Source organism: Trichoderma virens (genome assembly GCF_000170995.1).
Source record: "Trichoderma virens Gv29-8 chromosome Unknown TRIVIscaffold_90, whole genome shotgun sequence".
Taxonomy (NCBI): Eukaryota; Fungi; Ascomycota; class Sordariomycetes; order Hypocreales; family Hypocreaceae; genus Trichoderma; species Trichoderma virens.
The window spans coordinates 412,479-436,389 of record NW_014013659.1 but is presented as its reverse complement, the minus strand read 5'-3'; the positions used below and the strand labels follow the sequence as shown (position 1 = coordinate 436,389).

General features: G+C 51.9%; 6 protein-coding genes across 6 annotated transcripts; 2 read left to right on the top strand and 4 right to left on the bottom strand.

The window, feature by feature from the left end:
- Positions 1-1,769: 1,769 nt before the first annotated feature.
- Positions 1,770-4,727, top strand: TRIVIDRAFT_174048 (uncharacterized protein; the record flags this gene model as incomplete). The annotated part of the gene is made up of 3 exons (XM_014095223.1): positions 1,770-2,015; positions 2,292-2,347; positions 2,403-4,727. 3 exons carry the CDS (start codon positions 1,929-1,931, stop codon positions 4,261-4,263), a joined length of 2,004 nt encoding a protein of 667 aa, XP_013950698.1.
- Positions 4,728-5,637: 910 nt separating this feature from the next.
- TRIVIDRAFT_75417 (uncharacterized protein) lies at positions 5,638-7,328 on the bottom strand (the record flags this gene model as incomplete). Its single annotated transcript, XM_014095222.1, has 3 exons — positions 5,638-6,352; positions 6,430-6,699; positions 7,125-7,328. 3 exons carry the CDS (start codon positions 7,211-7,213, stop codon positions 5,638-5,640), a joined length of 1,074 nt encoding a protein of 357 aa, XP_013950697.1.
- Positions 7,329-8,553: 1,225 nt separating this feature from the next.
- Positions 8,554-10,657, bottom strand: TRIVIDRAFT_75420 (uncharacterized protein; the record flags this gene model as incomplete). Its single annotated transcript, XM_014095221.1, has 4 exons — positions 8,554-9,638; positions 9,714-10,306; positions 10,369-10,465; positions 10,537-10,657. The coding sequence occupies 4 exons, from the start codon at positions 10,655-10,657 to the stop codon at positions 8,554-8,556; spliced, it is 1,896 nt and encodes a 631-aa protein (XP_013950696.1).
- A 1,688-nt stretch (positions 10,658-12,345) lies between these two features.
- Positions 12,346-15,846, bottom strand: TRIVIDRAFT_88082 (uncharacterized protein; the record flags this gene model as incomplete). Its single annotated transcript, XM_014095220.1, has 5 exons — positions 12,346-12,753; positions 12,813-15,340; positions 15,408-15,445; positions 15,529-15,549; positions 15,681-15,846. The coding sequence occupies 5 exons, from the start codon at positions 15,802-15,804 to the stop codon at positions 12,645-12,647; spliced, it is 2,820 nt and encodes a 939-aa protein (XP_013950695.1).
- Positions 15,847-17,900: 2,054 nt separating this feature from the next.
- Positions 17,901-19,537, top strand: TRIVIDRAFT_82783 (uncharacterized protein; the record flags this gene model as incomplete). The annotated part of the gene is made up of 3 exons (XM_014095219.1): positions 17,901-17,998; positions 18,149-18,746; positions 18,805-19,537. The coding sequence occupies 3 exons, from the start codon at positions 17,949-17,951 to the stop codon at positions 19,168-19,170; spliced, it is 1,014 nt and encodes a 337-aa protein (XP_013950694.1).
- A 336-nt stretch (positions 19,538-19,873) lies between these two features.
- On the bottom strand, positions 19,874-21,008 carry TRIVIDRAFT_216985 (uncharacterized protein; the record flags this gene model as incomplete). The annotated part of the gene is made up of 1 exon (XM_014095218.1): positions 19,874-21,008. One exon carries the CDS (start codon positions 20,898-20,900, stop codon positions 20,304-20,306), a length of 597 nt encoding a protein of 198 aa, XP_013950693.1.
- Between the last annotated feature and the right edge of the window lie 2,903 nt (positions 21,009-23,911).

The following is a 23,911-nucleotide window of genomic DNA, read 5'->3' as shown; positions in this document are numbered from 1 at the left end:
AAAGGCGAACATTGATCGAAGGCTCACAGCACAGGGATTCCTTGGGCGGCACCCTCGGGGCAGCCGTACGGGATACCGGCAGAGAGTCGTGCAGCGCTGATTGGCCTGGGACAAGGAAGCAGCGCTAATGAGGTTATTGGGATGGACTAGCAAGGCCCTAAGCTGAGTAGTTTCGAGGAAGTGCGCCATGCCGCTGTGATAAAGGTTATCACTATCGTTTTTGCGCTGCTTGCGTCGTGCCGGTTGCCGCAATAGAGCAGAATCGCGGTGGGTTGAACACAATCTGGACAATTCCTTGATCCTGAAAAGCTTTGTGCCTGACAGAAATCTGTCAGTAGACGCAGCTAGCAGGGAAAACGGGCATGTGGCCGACCCAAGCCCAAGCGACGCGGCGGCTTTGTCGATGGGGGGTTTCAGTTCATTCACCGTTGGACGGGGCACGGCTGATAAGGCGAATGAAGAAAGCCTTGTCAGGGTCCCGGGAGGCGGTTGTAGGCGAGGCATGGCGCTCCTCCGTAATACTTGCCAGCAGTGCTAGTGGGCACTAGAAGTCGTCGTAGTCCTATTGTATTCGTAGCAGTCGGGCCATATCACGAGTCTTGCCTAGTGGGAGTAAGAGTACGCCTCGTCGAAGCTGAGGGTGCGTCAGTGCGGATGCGCGCGTCTGGGGGGATGCGGCTCGTGTCATGGCTGCAGCTCCATCGTCTCACTTGCGCACTCAGGCTGCGGCGGCGATTCGCCAGTAAGGAGGCTGCCCGGATTAGTATTTGGGAGCAAGGATGTGTGCCTTGATCCCAAAATAGGGTTTGCGCTGTCAGTGATGAGAGTGGGAGGAGAGGGCTTTGGGGGTTCCTCAATTATTTCCGTAGGACATTTAGTGTTTAGGTAGGCAGTACTTGTAGCAGCAGCAACAGCAGTGGGCTACTGGCTACGTTGGTACGGAGCACTACTACTAAGAGTCAATTCCATATTAGCGGCCCAGCAAAAAGTTCTCCAGCGGCGCTCATCGCTCTGAGCAAGGACGCCCAACAAAGCCCACTCACTACTGGATTTAGCTGCTTACTGTGCTAAACTTGTCTTTTGTGTTCGAGTTTGATTTGAGTTCATGTCCCATTTGCAACTCAACCTTTTGCCAAGCAAGCATCGCTGCTTGACGCCTGTCGATCGCTCTTTGCGCGCGCATGGGCAGAAGCCAGCTGAGCCCAGAGGCTCCTGTCAGTTCCCACTTGGCGTGTCCCTTTTTGGGGCCCTTGGACGTCGTTTTCCCAACTGCTTAGACTCCTGTACAAGGTTTATGGTTATTACAACATCTTGACCCAAACTCTGTACATACTTTGCTCTTGCACAAATCCCTTTTCTCTCTTATCTGTCTTGTTCCGGCGTCATTTCCCCTCCTTGTCCTTCTAGAAACTCTCTTCTGTGCGCTTCTTGCCGGCCCGCCACCGATTTCTCTCTCCTTCTCCCGCACGCCTCGCCTTCTCGCTCCCATTTGGCCCGAGACAAAGGTAATCGCCACCATTTTCTGACAGGAGGGGCACTTCAACGCTGTTTTGCCTTCGCATTTCCGTCTTCCGCAAAAGTTCTTTTTTCTTCTTCTATTTCATTGCGACAGTTCAATTTCTCCCCTGAACACGGCAGGCGGCCAGAAATAGGAGGCCAACTACATACAGCTACATTCTCCTCGCGATTGCGACGCCTACGAAAGCCAAAGTCGAGGGTGGTCATCCCCCTGCCACGCTCCAGCCGCCATGGAGCGCACGGCCTCACTACTCAGCTTCAGCAGCCGCTCAAGCTCTGACGCCTCAACGAATCGAAATGACCCCTTATTACCATATGCGGAAAGCCTCTTGGAAAAGAAATCTGCTCGGGGGCAGTCAGTCATTGGACGGGGGTTGTACCGGAGAATTCTGATATGGACCGTTGTGAGCATGATCATCGTGTCGATTGCGCTATTCAAAACCGGAGATGGCATTGTACCCGGTTCGCGATTCGCCCAGCCTAGCGAAACACCCTCAGTAGCAAAGCCTCTGCCAGCACAGCCTACAATAATCGGCAACGAGGATGGTGGCCCTGTCTTGGTGATTGTGGACAAGGATAAGGGCAATGGCAAGACAGATGGAGGGAAGACAGAATCTGGTGAAGTCAAGAAACCAGCAGATGAGGCGAAGAAACCCGACGGTGATGGCAATAAGGATGGAGAAAAGGCGGAACAGGATAAAGGAAAAGATGGTCAACAAAAGCAGGTACCCATCGACGACAAAGATGAGTTGAGTGCACAAGAGGATGCAGAGGCCCAGAAGAAGTGGGATGAAGATCTGAAAAAGATGCCTTGGCTTAAATTCCCACCGTAAGTCGCCAATCTGCATATTACAAACTTCAGACCACTGACCTGATCTTTCTAGGCTGAACGGCTACTTCCATGGCCTCAAAGCTCTGGTGGCCAAATCTGACCACACTCCCGAATATCCTAACCCTGCTCACCAAGCTCCCCTTGGTGAACCTCCCCTAAGCCAAGATATCCCGACACCCAAACTTTACAATCCTTACTCGTCCGACTCGACCGTTGAGGTTTGCTACCTTGACAAGAACAACACTATTCCGGCCCCTAACATCTATGCCTACGAGGGAGTTCCGCAATATATGCCCGACCCGGCTATTGGCTCCCACTCCATTTTTGGCATTCGGGATGACGTTTGCTTTGATCGATTTGGCCGTTATGGGCCCTATGGCTTGGGCTATAAACTGGTTGATGGCGGTTCAGACGTGGGCATTGATACGGAGAGCTCTGGCAGTGAAACTGTCTGGGAACAAACCGGCCAAATTAACTATGGCCAAATTGACTGGGCCGATGTGCAGGACCGATGTGCTACCGCTAACAAGCACCGATTCGCAGACCCAGACCCGGACACCGACTCGCTCAAGATCGCTGAGGGAAAGAAGGGTCGGATCGCTGTAGTCATCCGCCTCTACACTGGCTTCAAATGGACACAGCTGGTTGTACTGAATTTCCGGGCCATGATCAACGAGCTAGCTCTCAGATCTGGCGGGGAGTACCACATCCACTTTCTGCTACACGTCAAGGACAATGACTTGCCAATTTGGTCCGACGACGTGGCGGTCCAGCTTCTGCTTGACGCCAACGTACCCCCCGAGTTCCACGGACTGGTGACGTTGTGGAGCGAAGCACAAATGGAGCTCTTCTATCCCGGCAAATTCGAAGACCCCATCAGCAAACCTCCTATTAACAACCCTGCCATGAGAGGTGTTCACGGTGTATTCCGCAGCGCCCATCTGCCCCTTCAAGTTTTCGCCTTGCAGCACCCGGAGTATGAGCATTTCTGGAACTGGGAGATGGATATGCGGTATCTGGGCAACTGGTATGAATTGTTTGATCGCTTGGGCAGCTGGGCAGACAAGCAGCCTCGTAAACTGATGTGGGAACGAAACGAACGATACTATATCCCGGTACATCACGGCACCTGGGAGAACTTCACAGCCGCCGTTGAACAATATACCAAAGACTCTGGCAAGCCTGGTGTCTTTGGCCCTGTTGAATTTCCCGAAGGAAAGAAGCTACGCCTGGAGCAGCAAGGAGGATCCTACGTGCCTAGGTCGTGTGCGGATGGGGTAGACAGCCCAGAGTGCGGTGTCGGCGAGGCAGCAGATCTCATCACATTGAACCCCATCTTCGACGTGCATGGTTCTGCCTGGGTCTTTGCAAACGACGCGACGGCGTATGGCAAAACGCCTCCAAGACGATGCGCCATCATTACAGCATCTCGTTTGAGCCGTCGTCTTTTGATGGCAATGCACGAAGAGGTGTGGCGCTACCACCACACCATGTTCTCTGAAATGTTCCCTACCAGTGTAGCGTTTCACCATGGGCTTAAAGCTGTATACGCGCCTCACCCCGTCTTCCTGGATCGCGCCTGGGAGCCCCTGGGCAGTGCAGTTGACAAGGTATTCAACGGTGGACGCGACCACTCGACCTCGGCTGTGGGAAGCCCATTCGATTTGCGCAATGAGCACAACCACAAAGGCGCAACCTGGTATTTTAACAGCGAGTTTGCCGGACTACTCTGGCGGCGATGGTTGGGATATGCTCAGCAAGACAACAGAGGAAAAGATGGCCACCGAAAAAGCGGAGGCAAGATTCTGGGCGGAAAAAGAGCAGAGGAGAGTGAGGACAGCAGTGGGCGGATGTGTCTGAGGAGCTTCCTCGTGCATCCAATCAAGTTTGAAAGCCCAGATGAGAAGAAATGATGAGAGAAGCCCATGAAATAAGGCTGAAAGAAAAAAGAAACTTTTGGCGCGTCGCAATTCATTTCGGCCAAAGGATGCATACAGGAATGGCGTTTTATTTTTTGTTTCATTCTTTCTTTACTTGGCGGGTTTCTCTATATTCTTTATTTATTATATTTTTTTTTTTGCCCTCCCCTCTGATGCCTTTTCGACGCTAATTATAACCCCCCAAAAATTGTCGAGGGGGTTTCACGGCGTTTGGGTTCTACACTGAGAGCGTTTTTTTTTGGCCTCGTGGAACTGACTCGCTGTGCGAGAGAAGATTGGATCAAAGTTGAGAAATTTTTTTTATAATCGCCTCGACAAGTGGTGTGCTGCGTGTTTGGAGAATAGAAATGTGAAATTTTTGCCGACATGATGGATCATGTATAAACATTTGGGAGTCATAGAACATAGGTATATAGCAATTTTGGACATGATATGGTACAATGACACCTTTAATACGTGCTTGATAGAAATTGGTTCACGATATTACGACATCCTTTCACTAAGTAGCATCATTTCCGTAAAAAAAGCATTTCATTTCACTCATAGCCTAGCTCATCTACCGCCGTACTAATCCTATTTCCTTTCCATCAGCATAGAAGCTGCCCAACCGACCCAAAGAATACACGAGATTCCCCATAACTTTCCGTCTCCCTAGCAAAACCCCACGATATCTGAATTCACCTTGTCTGCACCCAACGCAATTCTCAAAAAAACCGTTGAATACGCCACGACGAGAGCGCTAGGAGAGCAAAATTGAACACTTGTTGCGTGAATTGCTCCTTCCGAATGATGAATATTAGACGCCAATTCATTCCTTTTACTCCTGCGAGAGAAATGAAACGACTCTCAGCAACTCTAAAAGACGGTGCTAGCCAATGGACACGGATTCTCTAGAGCTGCGAGATATTCCTCCTCCAAGAATAGTTGAGAGAGAGAGAGAGAGAAAGATAGGGGACCGGACCCCATAAAAACGACGGCAAAAGAGGCAGCCTTCATCTCATCCAAGAGACAAAAAGGCAAACTTCATACCCAATTATGCTTATTGGCATTTCGAACTGGTAATATTTCAAGACCGAAAATAAGGGCATGGTATCGAAGAAAATCAATGCGAAATCGGAAACCAAGAATAATCAGGACGAGAAAAAAAAAGACGACAATGGAGAGCCGCGCTTTGACGCCATCGACACCTAAAACGCCGCTTTCCCCCCCGTTTCCTCTGCCACACTAAACTGTAGTCGTAGTGGCAGTCATAGCAAATTTGTAATGCGGATGAGAACAAGAGGTTGGGATATTGGTCACAGTTGGGGAAGTTCTCATTCCTCAACAGCGACTTTCCTCTTGGCTCGTTTATTTCTTCAGCACCGCATCGTAAATGCTAAGCAAGCCGGTAATGGCGGTTCCCGTCAGCATGCCCTTGTAGCCTCCATAGACGGCCCCATCGAGCCGCTCGATGGCAGATTCGGAAAGGAGGCCACAGAAAGTGACACCCTGGCCATAGACAACAAACGAAACGAGGGCCTTGATGATGCTGTAAGTCAAGGGATCGACAACAGTCTCGGTAGTCTGAGCGCGCGAGCGGGTCTTGGGTCCGCTGGGGCTATTGGTGGCGCTAAGGTTGAAGAAGTAACCAAACAGGCTGGGCAGGATGAAGCTGGTGAAGGCCCAGGTCAGAGCGGGAGACCAGAAGCTCGCAGTGAGCAGGAGGAACATGTCAGGCAGGTAGACGGGATAGTCGGAAGTGCCGAGGAAGCTAACAGCAGGAACGGTAAAGGCATAGCGGTTCGCCAGAATCTCCGGCCGGATGTACCAAAGCTCGAAGGCAGAGACACAGAGCAGAATGCTGGTAACACTGCTGAGTGTCTCGCGGGTGGCATTGGAAGCCTCGCTGATGCCGCTCTCCTGGTAAATAGACGAGACGTGGCGGCGCACGGCCAGAGTGGAGCGGTCGACGGCCTGGGCGACGTCGGCCGGCGTGGCGGGAAGAGAAATGCTTGCGGCGACCCGGGACAGACTGCGGGCGGGAGTCTGGATGAGGGCAGTTGAGGCGGCGCGAACATCTTCGCTGTCTCTAGAGAGTGGGTCAGCCAATTGACAGGAAACACCTTGAGATGAGCGGGAAAGATGGGCAGGAATACTCACGCAGAAACCAGGTCCTCGGCAACCTTGGTGACCCTACGCTTAGCTGCCTTCAGGCCCTTCTCCAGCTCCTCCTTGATGGGCTCCTTGGACTCCTTGGGCTCTTTGGATTCCTTGGGCTCCTTGGACTCGCGCTTGATGGGAGAGCCCAGCGCCTTGGTCCGGCTGGTGAAGTAGCCAGCCAGTTCAGATCGGGAAGAAAAGCGGCTGCTGTTCTCCGCAATGAACTCATCGAGAGCGGACTCGAGCTCCGTCTTTTTCAGACCATCGTAGCTAGTTGCCGGGGCGAGCCCATATTAGCCTGGTTTTTGGGTTGGTTTGTTTTGTTTGCTGGCGCACAGAGCGAGAGACGCGCCATAGACGAGGGGCAGTAGAATAGCGTAGAGTGAATGAAAGGATGAAATGGAGGAGAAGGAGATGTAGGAGAGGAGAGAGGCATGGCAGAAATCGTGATTGAACGTGCTCTTGAGAGCCGCAGCTTCTCTCCGTCCGCGCCTGCCGCAGCAGTGAAATGCGCGCGCCGCGCCACCACTCAGGAAAGGTGGCAGGTGCACAAAATTGAGAAGGATGAAGAGAGGCAAACAAAACAATGACGCAAGGGATGGCAATGCGACCAAACGCAGTAAGAAAAGCTGCGTCGCGCTGGCATTTAAATAAAAGCCATCGGGAGTAGAACGATGAGAGCCGTCAATACGTACTTCTTGAAGCCGACGCTGTCCGCCAATTCCACCAGGTCGCTCTTGCGCTGGGCGCGCAGCCAGCTATTCGCGGGCGCGGTGACTGACATGGTTTTTCTCTTTTTTTTTTTTTGTTTTTGTTTTTGTTGTGAGTGAGTGAGTTGGGAATAAACGAGGCTTGTTTGATGCGATGCGCGATAGCGATGATATCCGTTTGCCGTGTCGCAAAAAACAACGACGGGCTAACAAAGACGGGGATAAAATCGAAATATAAAATAAGAATAAAAAGAGGTTGTCGAATCAAGACGGACGAGAAATGATTCGATGCCCAATGATATTCTTGCGGTGTGTGTGCTTGCGTTCCAAGAAAAAAAAAAAAAAAAAAAACTAAATTAAGTGATTGGTTGATGTGACCAAAGCTCGCTGCTTGTCTCCGTAGTAATCGCGCTTTTTTTCTCTCTTTTCTTTTTTTTCCTTTCCTTTCTCCAGTTAAGAATGTGCTTGGCTTCTTTTTCTCTCGTCTTGTTAGTTATCGCTTTTGTTTGCTGGTTGTGTTAAGATAACGTAGGGCTAGGCCTATTGGCTATCGTGGCGACTGCAACAAAAAAGCGGGATGTCGAATGTTTTCTCTCTCTCTCTCTTTTTTGCGGTTGCTGGGGGGTGGTCCCTCACAAAAGTAGATTCGCGCGGGACCAAGGCGAGCTATTTGTCTTGTTTATGTTGTCCTCTTCGGGACTAGCCCCGATGTTCTGCCCGCGCCGTGTGGTGTGGCTGAACGCTGCAGCGGGCGGCAGGCGGGGCAAGTCGCCTGTGCTTGTTGCTGCGTTTGCGAGGTGCCACGCTGGCAAGCGCCAAGGTGCTGCCGCCCGAGGTACTGCACTAACAGCGAGTACCTCGCCCGCACGGCACGCGTGGCTGAAGCATGGCGAGTTTCGAGCTCTGACGACGAATGGGGTCGTTGCGCCGCTGATGCGGTTCAACCTTTTGCTGTGATTGATTGATATGATTGGAAAGGCGAGAGGGTTTCTGGCTTCCGCGGGAGGCAATCCGGGCAAACAAACTCCATCGTCGCTTGTATCGACACCCCTGTTGCTCGCCCAGAGTGCCATTGCGGATGGGGCCGTGGAAAATGCCACTGCAGGGTTGCTCCGCACTTGATGCCCGGCACAACGACAAGGTAAGAAGACGGAATACGGGGGTGCTGCGTTGTCCTCTGGCGAGATCAGAATCAGGTGGAAGAGCAAGTGAATACAGTACGACCATCGGCTGGTATTTTGCATTAATCATTTGATTTTGATTTTTTTTCTCTTTTTTTGTGTGTGTCCCCTTTCGAGAGGAGATGATCATCCTCCAGGCAAGTAAGTAGACTAAGCTGAGTTCTTTTCATAAATACACAGATATAAACAACCGCTTGTTGCGCAAAAACATTCTGTTCTCGTAGACGGCGAAATCACTCCTTATCCACCCAGTCCACAAACTTCTCCTCTCCCCTCTTCGCGATCCGTACAGGCACATGCATACCGTCATGCAGATTCAGCGTCAATCTCGTCGATGCCTGTCCCACTGTCCACAGGCTCTTGTCCTGAGCCTTCTTGTAGAGCTGGGCCCTCTCGTCCCGGCTCATGTTGTCAACCTGTTCCTGAGTCGCCCACTCGTCCACGGCGAGCTCGATGCTGTAGCTTCGGAAAATGACTGCCAGCGCCGCAATGATTTCCACGACGGCGATGCGTCTTCCCAGGCATGACCGCGCTCCGTCGCTAAAGGGGATGTAGGAGCCGCGCTCGGGCTTGAAGAGCTGCGAGTTGATGTCCGATCCCTGGAAACCGCCAAAGTCCTCCGAGTCGGCGCCAGCGACGACTTCGTTGCCCTGGCCATTCTGCTTGTTCTTTGTCTGGAACCAGCGCGAGGGGTCGTAGTCGAGGATGTTGGATTTGCCGGGCGTGATCTTGCTGGGACGGGTTGGCCAGTAGCGCGGGTTCACATGAGTAGAGACTGTCACCAACGAGATGCCCGTGTCCTTGGGAATTACGTATCGGGTGCCGTCCATGACGAAGCTTTCGTCGGCATCGGGTGAGATCTTCTTGGGAATCTCAGGCACGGCGGGGACCAATCGTAACGTCTCATACATGGCGGCACCAATCATGCTGGCAGTCATCGGGTTGACCAGGCTATCGTAGTCCCAGTCTCTGGGATCTTTCTCTCCTAGAATATCGTCAATGTCCTTTTGCATCCTGCGCTGCGCCTCAGGGTGGGTTGCGAGATAGATGATTGTGAAGTGGATCGCGTTGGCTGTCGTCTCGTGGCCGGCAACAAACATGATGAAGGCATTGCCAATGATTTCTTCGCGGGTCAAGGTGGCGTCCTTGTTGTCCGTTCCAAAGCACGATTTCGCAAGCTGTCCCATGAGATCCATGCCTTCCGTGTGCTCACCCGTGCGAGCATCTTCAATCTTTTCATCCAAGAGCTCGTTCATGTAACTAACATACTCATCGTAAGACAGCACCGCTGTCTTGATTGTCTTGGAGGGAACCAGATCTGCAATCCCGGCCGCATTAATACCACACATACAGTACCACGCACAAATATACAAGGCCAGGGGAGCAAACTCACTCAAAAGCCACCGCGGGAAAACAAGGAGAAGCAAAAGATATTTGAGAAGAAGCTCCATAGTGTCCGTGAAACTCAACTTGTGCCCATCCGAAGGCTCATGAGAGCCATACTTGATAATCTTGGGATCCGTCCCTGCAGCGTGCACCTCGCCCGGCCACAGTAGACGCATGCCGAAGCCAACATAGCTGATGATGTTCAGAGCCAGCTTCATGGTGTCATGCTGAAGCGACTTCAGCGGCTCCTTTCTAGTGCCTGAAGGACCTGTCCACATGCGCAGCATGCCCTGCGTCTGAGCAACGGCTTCGCGGAACACCAAGGCAGCGTTCCTCTCATTGAACGAGGCAGACGTGACCTTGCGATGCATGCGCCAGACGCTCCCTTCGGTGGTCAGCACGTTTTCGCCAAACTGCCTCAAGATACCGTAGACGGCAGTCCACTTGGGGAACTGCTCTCGCTTGAGCGTAATGGTACGGATTGTTTCCGCATTGTCTGTCATCATCACCAGCCTGCCGGGCGAAACCACCAGGAAAGACTCGCCGCGCTTGGCGAACCAATCGTGGCGAGTTCGATACGCAAAGTTGGGAATCATGATTCTGCAAAATGGCTGCCGTTAGTCGCTTTTGCTTGATCTATATTTAGAGAGACTCAGCCATACTCTAGCCATTCATCCCACCACGATTTGGGGAGTAGCTTGATGATGGGCACCCATAGCTTATGTGAGATCTGCCAAGGCAGCCAAAACGGGGAGCACGCTTCAAATCGACGACTTCAAGTCAGTATTTCTCAAGACCATTTACGAAAACCAGTACCAGTTCAAACGCACGAGTGACAACATAAGGCAGACCGCTTCTCTTGGCCTCGTTGATGTTATATCGCAGGTTCACGGCCCAGTTGATGATGCCGTAGGCGACGAGCACCGCAACCGCAATGGGAAGCAGCGACATGGCTGTCGACGGCGCAACGACTCCCAAGAACTCGAGGTTTCAAGCAGGATGTACAGTAGCAGACGGTTAAACGGAATTTCAAACTATATGTGTGTCCTTGGCCTAAGGGGGCGAAAGTTTCACCACCGGCTCGAATCTAAGCCGCTAGCTGGAGCCCCTGAAAGAAGCGAACGTTAAAAAAAAAAGAGCACGGCCAGCAATGAGGGGAGAAACGGGGAGATGGCGATGAAGAAAGAAGAAGGAAAAAAGAAAGACACGACAGAGAGAGGAGAAAACCAGTAGGTCGGCGAGGCGAAGGGCAGGCTAGTAGTATAAATATATTAATACATACGGCAACTAACGTCAGATCCAGGTGGGATAGGCCGCAGCACCTGTAACGGAGTCCTCATCTCGCCCGCCCCGTCCATCCTTCTGCGTGTCTGTGTCAAGTGTCACATTTTGGTGCTTCTAGCCCCCGCACCAGGAGCTCAGTCATGGCGTCTATATTAAACCCCCCTAGGGAGTGGGAAGAGTCACTCCCTCGCAGCATCAGGGCTGCAGCTCCTCCGGGTTTGGTTTGCCGTCCGCTCCGTTGGCCGTTGCAGGATCGTAAGAATTGCCAATCGGATCCGTGCCAGAGACGCACGCCTGCTTCAAACACCAAAAGAGAGCGAGAGAAAACCACGCACAAACATGAAGCCAGGCCACCAAGGTGTAAAACCGCTGAAAGCCCAACCACCAAAGCTGTCACTCGGCGGGAGGCCAAACGACCCGGTTTCCAGTTTCTGCCTCGTTCCGTAGGGCTAGCGGAAGCCGCCCCGTCATGGATACAAAGGGCAAAACATCCGAAGGGATTGATTGCCAGGGGCCATTTACAGTATCAAAAAATCGGATGAACCACAACATAAACCCAGAGAGACGGGTTTCATTACATGCTGTCGGTTTAATTCCTTTCTTGCTATTGCCGTCCCTTCTGCACGGTACAAGGGAGCCTTGTCCAACGTATACTCATTGACTGATGCTTAAATCTTCCGCCCTAACCTTCAGATCATTTGCATTAATCACCCATCAACTCTATCTTGTGGTTCGTAAGATGCATGCCCCATGTCTTGGCACCTTGTGCAACCCATGTCAACCATTTACAGTAATACGTGTATTCCCTGCACCACCACGTTAGCCTTACCACCTTTCCTGCCTGTCCACGTAGCAAGACTGTCTCAGCCTCATGAACCGTCAACATCGTATCAATTTCATCACTTCATCACTTCATCACTCACATTCCAATGCACTTTCTATTTCTCATTCTCTTCTCCGCATCGAGATTCTGCCCTCTTCGTCTCCTTTATGCTGCTCCTCCAACAGCATTGCCGGTTACTCGGCCGAGAGTTCCTCCGAATCCCAATCCGGATCAATTCATCCAACCGGCTCAATCTCAACTAGCTGCCTTTTCGTTACCCACCTGGTCGTGAATACGACCTCTGTGATGCAATCTGTATATGCAATCTAACCAGTCCACCAATGCAGGGACAGATGTTTGTTTAATCTCGTCAGCTATAGGAGGGTTACTCGTGCGGGCCTACCTGTACATACAAGTAGGTACCCGTATATACATGTACTTTGCAACTGCCCATCTCGGTACAATGTCAAAGCTAAAACGCTTGCATGTGCCTGGCCAGAACAGAAATTATAACAAAAGGAAGAAAAACGGGAAGAAACGAAAAGGTGGTGCTTTCCAAGCAATTCTATTATGCTCTAACATCTCTTGTTTACTCTAAACGGGTCAATCATCCAAATCATAACCCGGTACCTCGCATGCCTGCGCCATATGTTGAAGATGCACCTGCTGTCATAAAATCCCATATTCCATACATCCTTATTGTGCCCCACGTTGAGTCTCTGGGTATATATCTGTTTTCACTAACGTCGATAATGTGGCATTCAATGTGTGGAAACCCCACGAATGCCGAAAGAAAAAAGACAAAGAAAGAAAAGTAAGTGTGTGATTAGCTTAGAAAAGACCATCAATCTCGCCAGTCTCAAGATCGACGTCGACGTTGAGGTAGCCTGGGGCGGTGGGAAGGCCGGGGATGGTTTGGATATCCGCAGCCAGAGCATACCTTGGAGAATAATATTAGTACAATCATCGGAATGAAGATGGGGAGCAATATCAACTTACAGGTAACCTGCACCGGCAGCCATGCGAACATCTCGGATGGGCACCGTAAAGCCAGTGGGCGCACCCTTCAGGTCAGGGTCGTGCGACAGAGAGTACTGGGTCTTGGCGACGCAGATGGGCAGGTTGCCGTAGCCCTGCTGGGTGTACGTGTCGACCTTCTTCTGAGCAAGCTCGCTGAACTCAACCTTGGCAGCACCGTACATCTTCTGAGCAATGGCCTCGAGGCGCTGCTCGATAGAGCCGTCAAGGCCGTAGGTCAGCTTCAGCTCCTTGGGCTTCTCACTGGCAGCAATGACTCCCTTGGCCAGATCAACGGCTCCCAGGCCGCCCTTGGCCCAGTGGTCAGCAAGAATGGCATCCTCGGCACCAGCGGCAATAGCCTCCTCGCGAAGGACGGCAATCTCCGCCTCGGTGTCGGTAGCAAACTTGTTAATGGCAACGACAACAGGAATGCCAAAAGACTTGGCGTTGGCAATCTGCTTCCGGAGGTTGACACAGCCGGCTCGGAGGATCTCGACATTCTCCTGCTTGTAGACAGCATCGAGGGCAGCGCCGGGAGCAATGGGGGGGCCGCCACCGTGCACCTTGAGGGCACGGATGGTAGCGACGACGACGACAACGTCGGGCACAAGTCCTGAAGTGCGGCACTTGATGTTGAAGAAGCGCTCGCCGCCCATGGTGAAGTCGAAGCCGGCCTCGGTGACGACAAAGCCCGTCTTTTCGTTGTGATCCTCATCAGGCTCGGTACCCGCAAGCTTCAAGGCCAGCCTATCGGCAAGAATGGAGCTCTGACCGATGCTGATGTTGGCAAAAGGACCGGCGTGGACGAAGACGGGGGTGCCCTCCAGCGTCTGCATAAGGTTGGGCTTGATGGCATCTTTCATCAGAGCGGTAAGAGCACCGCCGGCGCCAATGTCGTCGCAAGTGACGGGATCTCCGCCACGAGAGGTGCCGATAACCATGCGGCCCAAGCGGCTGCGCATGTCCGCAAGGTCGGTGCTGAGCGCCAGGATAGCCATACACTCACTGGCAACAGAGATGTCGAAACCTGTCTCACGAGAGTGTCCCTTCTCAGTGGGGGCGGTGCCAACAGTGATGCCTCGAAGGTGGCGATCGTTGACGTCCAACACGCGCCTCCAGGTGATTGTCTCGGGATCAATGTCCAGTCGGACGAAGCGGCGGATCTCGTCAGGAGTCAACTCGTCAGGGTTGGTCTTATCAATTCCCAGCTTCTTAAGACGGCCCAGCATAGAGGGAGTGAACTTTCTCACACCGTTCTTGGCGGGTACCAGACGGCGGTATAGGGGGCCGTCCTTCTGGCTGTTCTCGTGGAACATGCGCGTCTCAATCGCGGCGGCCAACAGGTTGTTCGCCGCGGTGATGGCGTGGATGTCGCCTGTGAGATGCATGTTGAACTCATCCATGGGGATGACCTGGCTGTAACCTCCACCGGCAGCACCACCCTTGATACCGAATGTCGGTCCTTGGCTGGGCTGTCGCACGTTGGCAAAAGAAATCCGGCCAACGTGAGCGCCGAGCGCCTGAGCCAGACCCATGGTGGTGGTGGATTTGCCCTCACCAAGGGGTGTTGGGGTAATACCAGTGACAACGACATAGCGGCCGTTTCGTCGGTGCTCAAGTCGCTTAAGCAGGCTGAGGTCGACCTTGCCCTTGTACGCTCCGTAGGGCTCCAACTCGTGGGACTCGATACCAATTTCCGCGGCGACACGGGTAATCTGCTTGGGGGCTTGGGCTCGGGAGATTGCAATGTCTGACGGGACGGGGGATTGAAGGTGGAGGGGGAGGGGAACGGTCTGCCTAAGCTTCTCGTTCTCGAAAAAGGTGTTTGTGGCCTCGACAACGTTCTCCAACAGCATGGCAACAGTCATGGGGCCAACACCGCCAGGAACCGGAGTGATGACGGAGGCGACCTCAACGGCAGTGTCGAATTCGACATCGCCTACAAGTCGCTGGCCAGACTTGCGAGTTGCATCGGGAATGTAGTTGGTTCCCACATCAATGACAACGGCACCAGGCTTCAACCACTCGCCCTTGACAAAGTTGGGAGCTCCAATGGCGACGACGACGACGTCAGCGTTCTTGAGGTGGAAGGGCAGGTCGGCCGTTCCAGAGTGGCACATGGTGACAGTGGCATTGGCTCGGTTCAGGAGCTGAGCAACAGGACCACCGACAATGTTGCTGCGGCCAATAACTACAGCATTCTTGCCGGCAAGTTCAATACCAGCCTCCTTCAGCAGAGTAATAACACCCTTGGGAGTGCAGGGAGTGAAGATGGGCTGGCCGCCGCGCTTGGCAAGCTCGCCAATGTTGTTGGTACCAAAGCCGTCAACATCCTTCTCGTCGGCGACAGCAGAGGTAATGTTTGGCTCTGATATGTGCTTGGGGAGAGGCAGCTGGACAAGGATGCCGTTGACAGCATCGTCGTTGTTAAGACGACGGATCTGGTCGAGGAGCTCGATCTCGGCAATGTCCTCTGGGAAGTGAAGCAGCTTGCAGTCGATGCGGGCCTGGAGATAACATGTTAGACGACCATTGCATTTGGCAACTTGGATATTATTGTTCAATATGTCTTACCTCCTCGGCGGCCTTGAGCTTCATGCGCACATAGGTGCCTGTAAGAAAAGTCAGCCGCGGTTCGAAGATGAGCCGATATGGATATGGGATACGATAAGGATGAGGTGGGGAGAAGACGTACTAGAATCAGAACGATCGCCAACTAGAAAGAGAGAAAAAAGTCAGTTAGCTATTAGTTCGCGCAAACCAGAGTATATGGAGAATAAAGAAGGAAAGAGGATTTTCTTCTTCTTCTTCTTTCCCGTCTCCTTTCACATGCATTGTCGGTCGTACCTTGGATGATTCTGAGGCTGGGGTGATAGCGGGGGTTCTTCTTCTGCTTCTCTGCAATTTCTGCGCCCAGCCGTTCACGAATGGCTTTGGCAATGCTGTTGCCGTCAAGCTTTGTGGCAACCATGGCGGCGGCTGTCGTCCCAAACAATCGCTGCTGCTGGAGTTGCGAGGGTAATCTGCCTGTAGAGAGAAGAGGCGATGACAGAAACGAAGAGGATGAGAATGAAGAGAGAGAAGACCGAATATCCACCGATGCTGGGGAGAAATGGCCGATCGTGCCTGCGGAACCACCAGGGTTAGTGGACAAAAGTACTTGTGCAGCCGCCGAGGGGCTTAAAATCGCCGTACCTAGGGCCCTGGGGCTGCCGGAAATAGGCGGCAAGTGGCGGGAGATGGCCGCTGAACTCGCAGCCTCGCCAGTGATGCAGCGCAGTGAGCTTCTGAACACAGGCCTGGCCATGTGCAGGCGTTGATGAGGCGCCATTTTGATTTGATGATATGTACCTGTTGGTTGGTTGGTTGTACCAGTACTCTCACCACATGCAGCCAGATCCTAATCGGAATCTTTCGGTCCCGAGAGGAATGCTAGGATTGCGCTCTGGTGAGCATGCACGTAAGAAGCGGTATGTACGGAATAGGATGGGATTTCTGAATTCGACCAGGTTGTTGGTTTTGAAGTCGGCGCAGCATTTGCGACTCGTCCTGTCCTCTTTTTTTTTTTTTTTTTTTTTTTTCCTCCGATAGCCTAGTGAGAAGATCGCACGCTATGGCGTTTGGTCCCTGCGTCGACGGCTAAATGTCCCAACAGGTGGGCTGAAATTTTGATGCCACACTCACAACGGCGGATTGTGTGATTTAAAGGTACAAGGAAAGCATACGAAAGAAGAAGAAAGAAAAGAAAAGTCTCAACAACGAACGAAAAAAATCGGCCTTGACCAGATTAATAGGCCGACCTGGTGGCGACGACCTGGGCAAATTTATAGCATGTCAACTTGGGTCGGCGAACGAGGTGTCGGATCCCGCTATGTGGGGATTGGGTCCAAGACCGTCGGAACAAAGGCTTGAACTGGTCTGAAGCCATCTCTACCAGGACCACGAATTCACGCTGAGAACATTGCCCATGGCTATATCCCGGGCATATAGTCTTCCAATTGAACAAGTCTTTCTTGGCGGCTTCAGTTTCGTAATCAAATTGCGTTTGCTCTTCTTATCTGATAGAGCGGTCTGACTAGATCGAATGGCATCTTCAATACCGATCTTACTTTGATGGAAAATCGACCGTCGGGGTATTCATGGCGCCAAATGCGGTTTCATAGATGAAATTCAGCCGTCAGCAGGTCGAAGATGCAAGGGGATCTGTAAAATCAGCTGCCGAATTGACATGTTGCGTTGCTTGGTGGCCTTGTACGTTCATTCAAGCTTAACCACTTGCCTGGTTAAAGAGGAATGGGACGGTTACATGATACCCTATACTCACAGCGTTCCTCTCCTCCTCGGACAATCTCGACGTGAATATAGTGAATGCGATTTGTCCGAATTTCGTATGAAAGGTAAGGATTATCCTGCTGTCTTATTGTACGTCATGGACAAGCACATCATTTCATCGCCTCAGTCTAGGAGCTGATCAAGGGAGACAAGAGAATTGGCAGAAGAAGAGCCTCAGCTTGTCTAGATTGATGTCATGAATGCCGATGCTTTACAATTGGCTTGTGAATAGCAACTGCTTGTCCTCTGGCGGTATCAATGAGTTGACTTGTCTGGCTCTAATGCTTGGTTTGGATGGCTGGAGGTGACTCAACATCGAGCGTGACTCACTTGCAAATCCTACAAAAAAAGAGACGATGAAGCAAGCCACAAACCTCATCTATATTGCAAAGTTGAACCATAGAATAGTAAATATAGCTGCACATGGGTTTCAGATCAACTAATTGCCGAAGCCCTTAACGAGTCTGCTTCTTGGAGTGTTGCGTAGGTTTACTGTTTAGTACATGCAGGCAGATGAAGCCCCGTTCTTGGCGGGTGCAAATCAAGGGATGGAGCTAAGATTCACACGCTTGAGCTCTTACTCACCCGCCAAATCTTCCTCTTTGGGTCACGCCACCAATGACTCCCCGCGCCACAACTTCAAGCCCCACCAAGACGCACAATTATCGCCAAAATTTCAAAGCACCACCATCTCCAACCTCGTCCTCGTGCTGGCCCATATTATAACCCCCCCTCCTCCCTGATTATTTCCTCAGCCTTCCAGCATCAGGATCACCAGCCAAAATGAGACCCATTCTTCTTGCCGGGCACGAGCGTGCTCTCACCCAGATCAAGTACGTCGCTGCCGAGGGAGAGAAGCAATTTCGACAGCTTCTTCTCTTCCCATCCTCCCAAGCCCCTCCTCTTCACGATACTACGACTCCCCTTATTTTTTCCAACCACCAATAGGAAGCCTCAGCTGACCAAAATTTGCTACGCATCAGATACAACCTCGACGGCGACCTCATCTTCTCTGTCGCAAAGGACCAGCAGATCTGCGTCTGGTTCTCTCACAATGGCGAGCGTCTAGGCACCTACCACGGCCACGTCGGTGCCATCTGGACCGTTGACGTCGACCCGACCTCCACCTACATCGCCTCTGGCTCAGCCGACAACACCATCCGCATGTGGGAGGTCAAGACCGGCAAGTGCCTCAAGACTTGGGAGTTCCCCACCGCCGTCAAGCGTGTCGAGTTCAACGAGGACGGTACCAAGCTGCTTGGTGTCACCGAGAAGCGTATGGGCTACCTCAGCAACATCGTCGTTATCGACATCAACCCGGATATCACCGCCGAGCAGACCGACGAGAAGTCCCTGACCATTGTCTGCGACGAGAGCAAGGCCACCGTTGCTGGCTGGAGCCAGGCCAGCAAGTACATCATCGCCGGCCACGAGGACGGCAGTGTCAGCCAGTACGACGCTAAGACCGGTGAACTGCTGGACAACGTCCCTATCCACGAGCTCGACAAGCCCATCGTCGACCTGCAGTGGTCACCCGACAGGACCTACTTCATCACTGCTTGCCGAGACAAGACCGCCAAGGTACAACCTCTTCCACATCCTCCCTTGACATGATGTTCAATGCTGACATGGTCACCAGCTCATCTCTGCTCGCGACCTCGCCACTCTCAAGACATACCCTGCAGACACTCCTCTCAACAGCGCCACAATCACCCCCAAGAAGGACTTTGTCATCCTCGGAGGTGGTCAGGCCGCCATGGAAGTCACCACCACTTCCGGTCGCCAGGGTAGATTCGAGGCTCGATTCTACCACAAGGTCTTCGAAGACGAGATTGGCCGTGTCCGTGGCCACTTCGGTCCTCTCAACACCGTTGCCGCTGACCCTACCGGCCGCTCCTACGCCTCTGGAGGTGAGGACGGTTACGTCCGTGTCCACCACTTCGACAAGGGCTACTTCGACTTCAACTACGAGGTTGAGAGGGAGCGACTGAACCGACTGCAGTAAACTCTCAGGAGAAGGAATGAAACCAAACCGAACCTCTTTTCCCTCTTTTTTTCCAGTTTTGGCCTAGAATTTGAAACCAAAAGAAAGCGAAAGGGAAGAGAAATATAGAGAAAGGAGACGGGGGAGAGAAAGGGAAAATGACCAGTCTGTGTTTTGATTATTGCGGACTGCTTGCTTGCTTGCTTGCATGCGTTACATATAGTACGGCGTTTTGGAAGGGCGGAAAGGGAAACAAACAAGTTCTTCTTGCGGGAAGGGAGAGGGGATATTCAAGGTGGGGGGGACGACTGATTCCCGTATGTAATCCATACTAGGTATCTCCTTGTGTTGTAGTAGAGAGAAGAAGAAAATATTGTGCCACTTCAAGATGACGAGTTTCACGTTTTATGGACAAGAATGGAGGAGTGAAAGCTGCACCTCTCGCTTCACGGCAAGCTCATCTATGAGTTTGAGGTGCAATCTAACTTTTTCTGTTCTGATATAACTACCTATATTCCATTTGCTAATTGTCTTTACCTTACTCAGGGACCTTTGTGAGGGAAACACTATCAGCATCAGAGCAATTGCACTTGAGAGCATCGCTCGTCGTGACTATGCGAATAGATAATGTGCATCACCATTCTCAGATCTCCGACGAGTTTTACTATGTCACTACAGAGGGCACAAGACTACAGCCTCACATAATCTCAAGTATGCATCCATTAGGTTTGGAACATCCATTCTAAACAGCGACAGAAAAGAAACAAGTATCTGGTATTATCCGTCGCTACCAAGGCTCTCGTGGTTTCGAGCCCACGGCCGAAAAATAACCAGCCGCTACCTCAGAATGCCAACCAAGGGCGTGTATAAAACTTTGTGATAAATCTCCACGCACGTAAAAACCCATTTGTCTCCCAGTCCAAAAACGCCTTTCCATGCCCTGCCAACGTGACAAGAAACATATACGTCCAGCATAATCGTACAGGTCCTCCAAGCCCAAAGTCAAAAAGTCATACAGGGGGCTATAGCGGCCGTCTTTTATAGCAACCGAAGTAGAAAAAAAGCATCACTTGGGCGATGCCTGGTATTCAGAGAAGTTTCTCATCCTTTGTTTGGTTTTTTCTTTTTTGTTTTAACCCTCCCATGACCTCCTTTTAACCAATAATTTCTTGATCCTGGACCATCTCTTCCTTGTTTTCCGTCTCCGGCTTAATCAGCTGCTCTTCAGCATTCTCATCCACAAATTTTCTCTCGCTGACATGCTCCTGTCCCTGGCCTGGTGTCCAGACCTTGTCCTTGAAGCCTCCTTGCTGGCCTTCCTCGTGGGCAAAGGGGCAGGTGGGATTTAGACAAGGGGTGTATTTGCACTTTGTCGTGACGTGTGTAAATTTGCAGTTGGGTGTAGAGCAGTCCGCACCGTTGCGGCAGAGAGGCATTGAGGGGTGCTTGAACGGGCATCGAGGGTTTTGACAGTTGGGGAAGAACTTGCAGTCCTGTTCGCTCTGGTGGGCAAGTCTTGCGGCTGGTGAGGGATGACGTCCGACGCATTTGCGGTTCTTGCAGGCGGCGCCGAAGCTGCAAACATCGTTGACATCGACAGAAACTCCGGGGGGCGCTGCTGGAGACTGATGCGCAAATTTGCAGTCCTTGTTGGTGCAGTGAAGGTTGTATTTGCAAACAGTCTCGTCTGGGTTCGGAGGCTCGCGCTTGCCTGCCATGTCAACATCCTCGCCTTCGGCACCCGTCTCCATGTTCGAGTCCTCTCCGTTTGCGTCAGCCTGACCCTGACCCTGGCCCCGGCGAAAGTTATTCTTGTGGCGAGGATCCTGGGTCCTCTCAAATAGAGACTTCCCTCGTCGCTGATTGCTAAAGCCCCGGTTTCCATTGTTCATCATCTGCTGAGACAGCTCCAACATCATTTGGCTCTGTTGTTCTAGCATGGCCATGACGTCCATCTGACTAGGTTGGCCCTGCATCCCCCATTGCGGGAACGCAGGTCCGCCAGCAACACCAGCCATTGCGCCGACCGGCATGCCTCGGTTGTTATTTTGATTCCGCATCATCCCGCCGCGACCGCCGCGTGGGCCAGTTGGGGGGGCACGCCCGTGTGTATCGATTCTTCCACTGCCCCCCTGTCCGCGAACTCGATGAAGCACGTTGTCATGTGATCGGTCCATAGCTTTAGACATTTGCCCAAACATTCGCTTATCCCGTCCTCCCCTAAGGTTGCCGTTGCCGTTGCGCATTGAGCGGGGACCGGTGGGCCTGCAAAAAAGCTCCAGTTAGCTCCAGCAACACCACAGATGAAGCATCACAGCTTCGACTGATGCAAACAAGAAGGGGAAAAGCTTACGCGTTCAGTTCATGTCCACCGTGAGAGCCCATATCAGTATCCATATCTCCACCTGCAGCATCGCCTGAGAAGTCGCCCATGGAGTCACCGCCGTTTCCTTGCCCGCCATGCGCGTTGAGCATGTGAACCTGGTCAAACAGCCATTTGGAGAATTCGTGAACGACAGGGTCGTCGAGCGGCAGATTTAGGAGATCTCCAGACAGCTCAGCAGCAATCTGATCTTGCGTCTTACCATTGACAAGCATCAGAATGATATACTCGGCGAGTGCGGAGTCATCGCTGCCTCCTGTGCCCCATCCAACCTCAACCAGCTTCGGCGGAATCGCAGCGTTGAGTGCGTCCGCCAGCGGAGTGCCAAGGCCAATCTCAATAGACATGGTGTCGAGGTAAGGATCGTTGTGTCTGGACGACCAGTGCGGAGGCTCTTTGCCCGTGTCCGGCTTCTGAGACGCGTTTATCTAGGCGGCAGGAGAGGATCGCGCGGCAGAGTGTTTCTCGATTGTGGCGCGCCTCCGGAAACAGGCGGATGAATGTGGAAATATCGCAAGACTTTGCGTAATCGCGAGGGAATGTTGTAATGGCGAGAATCGGCCTGGTCTGGCTCACATGTAGCAGATGAGGTTCACAAAGTTCTTCTTGACTGCTAGGCAACTCGAAAGAATGGGTCGAAATGATGTCACGTGACGCGATATCGCTGGTGGCGAAAAGGTTTGTCATCCGCTGTGTCTGTGGCTGAGCATGTCGAGGCCACGAGGCTCTAGTAGTTATAAAAGATAATTATAGAAGCTTTGATTTCATTGTGAATCACGTAGAAATTTCTGGTTTCCTGCGGCGGACTGTTCACTTTACCAGAGTTGGGCTTTGCGCGTGGCTGTTTCCGTTGTATCACATTATCGGGCTCTTCCCCTGAAAGAATGCACTCTCACGTGCCAACATGCGCCCTCTTCCAAGGCAGTGGGAGCCTGCGACTCTGCATTACTAAATTAGGTAGTCCATGGCAGCTTCAGCTTCTGTACTTGACGAAAATCATTGAATACAGATAAAGCAAAAGCCCGTGCTTCATTTCGGCATCATTGTGAAAGGTACTGCTTTGGGAGCATCATCTCCAAAGTACAACAATGAAACATCTATCTAGGTATCAACACAAGACGAGCGCTTCTTTGAGATATTCTTCCAAGAGAAATGGCATTGTCTTCTCCCCATCTTTTATAGATACGGTGACTAAAGATGTTCAACGCTTTGACAAAGGCTAAGATACTGGTACCTCTTGGTTGTCTCTGCGGAGCCAATACATCCAAGTACTGGGTACCTCGTATTGGGAATTGCCCCCTTCTAATTCGGCAATCTGGGGTTACGGCTCTCCCCACAGTCTCCAAGTCCGCGCAGACGGGCTCATCACGATCTACCTACTGTATATATACATGATTTGCAGCTGCTATTCTCGCTAGTGATTGCAACGATAGCTCCATTCGCCAATGCGTTGTTGTATTGTTTGGTCAGAATGGAAGCTCCCAAGCTCTCGGTGCTAAGCTCAGCCCATGCCCTGATGGATAGGTACTAGGTAGGTACTCTGGAGCAGCGTACTACCAAGTTGCAGATAGGCACATGCAGTATTAACTACATATCCATACAGCTGTGTTTTATCGATAGCTTGCCGGTTTGTGTCACAGAGGCGGGCATTAGTCTACAAATAATGAAACGCCAGCTAGTGCTTGCCACCTCTCATCTCGCAAGACATTCCAACTGCGGAACACAGGACTCTCCCATGCAGTAGTATGCCATACCGCATTAAGCTTCAAGGCCTACAAGACAGCATGTTAGAAGTACTTTTATCGCGTCTCCAAGCTCAGCCTGGTGGGGTGAGTGGATGTTTCCGGATAGCCTTCCAGATGAGAGATGATTCGAAATAAGTATATGCGCTTGGTCATGAGATATAGTAGTTACCAGGAATCCCTGGCGACAACTTCAAATGAGATTGGCCGTAGAAGCAAGCATTCATATCAGGCAGGCTTGCATCATGTATCATCGCGTTTAGCTTCTTGACGGCCTAGTGAAAGATTGGACATGAGGACCATCTAGACTCGACGCGATACCACGAGCCAGTGTTACATGCCGCTTCGCCGGAGATGCCCATGTCTGAGCAGCGCTATGGAGTGTAACCTAGCAAGATGGTCAAAGGGATGATTTGATATGGAGACTTGCGAATCAAGCATCGTCGGATAGCCACCCAAGTTTAGCGGCATGTCCTGCATACTACGCGCCACAGGAGGGGCTTGGAGAGGTGAGGTTACAATCATGCCAAGGGTACGGAGTACGGCCTGTTATTATTGTGTTGAGTTGCTGGAGGTAACGAGATAGTACATGGACTTAGTGCGAGTAGTGCTCTTTGCAAACAGGTACGTAATACAA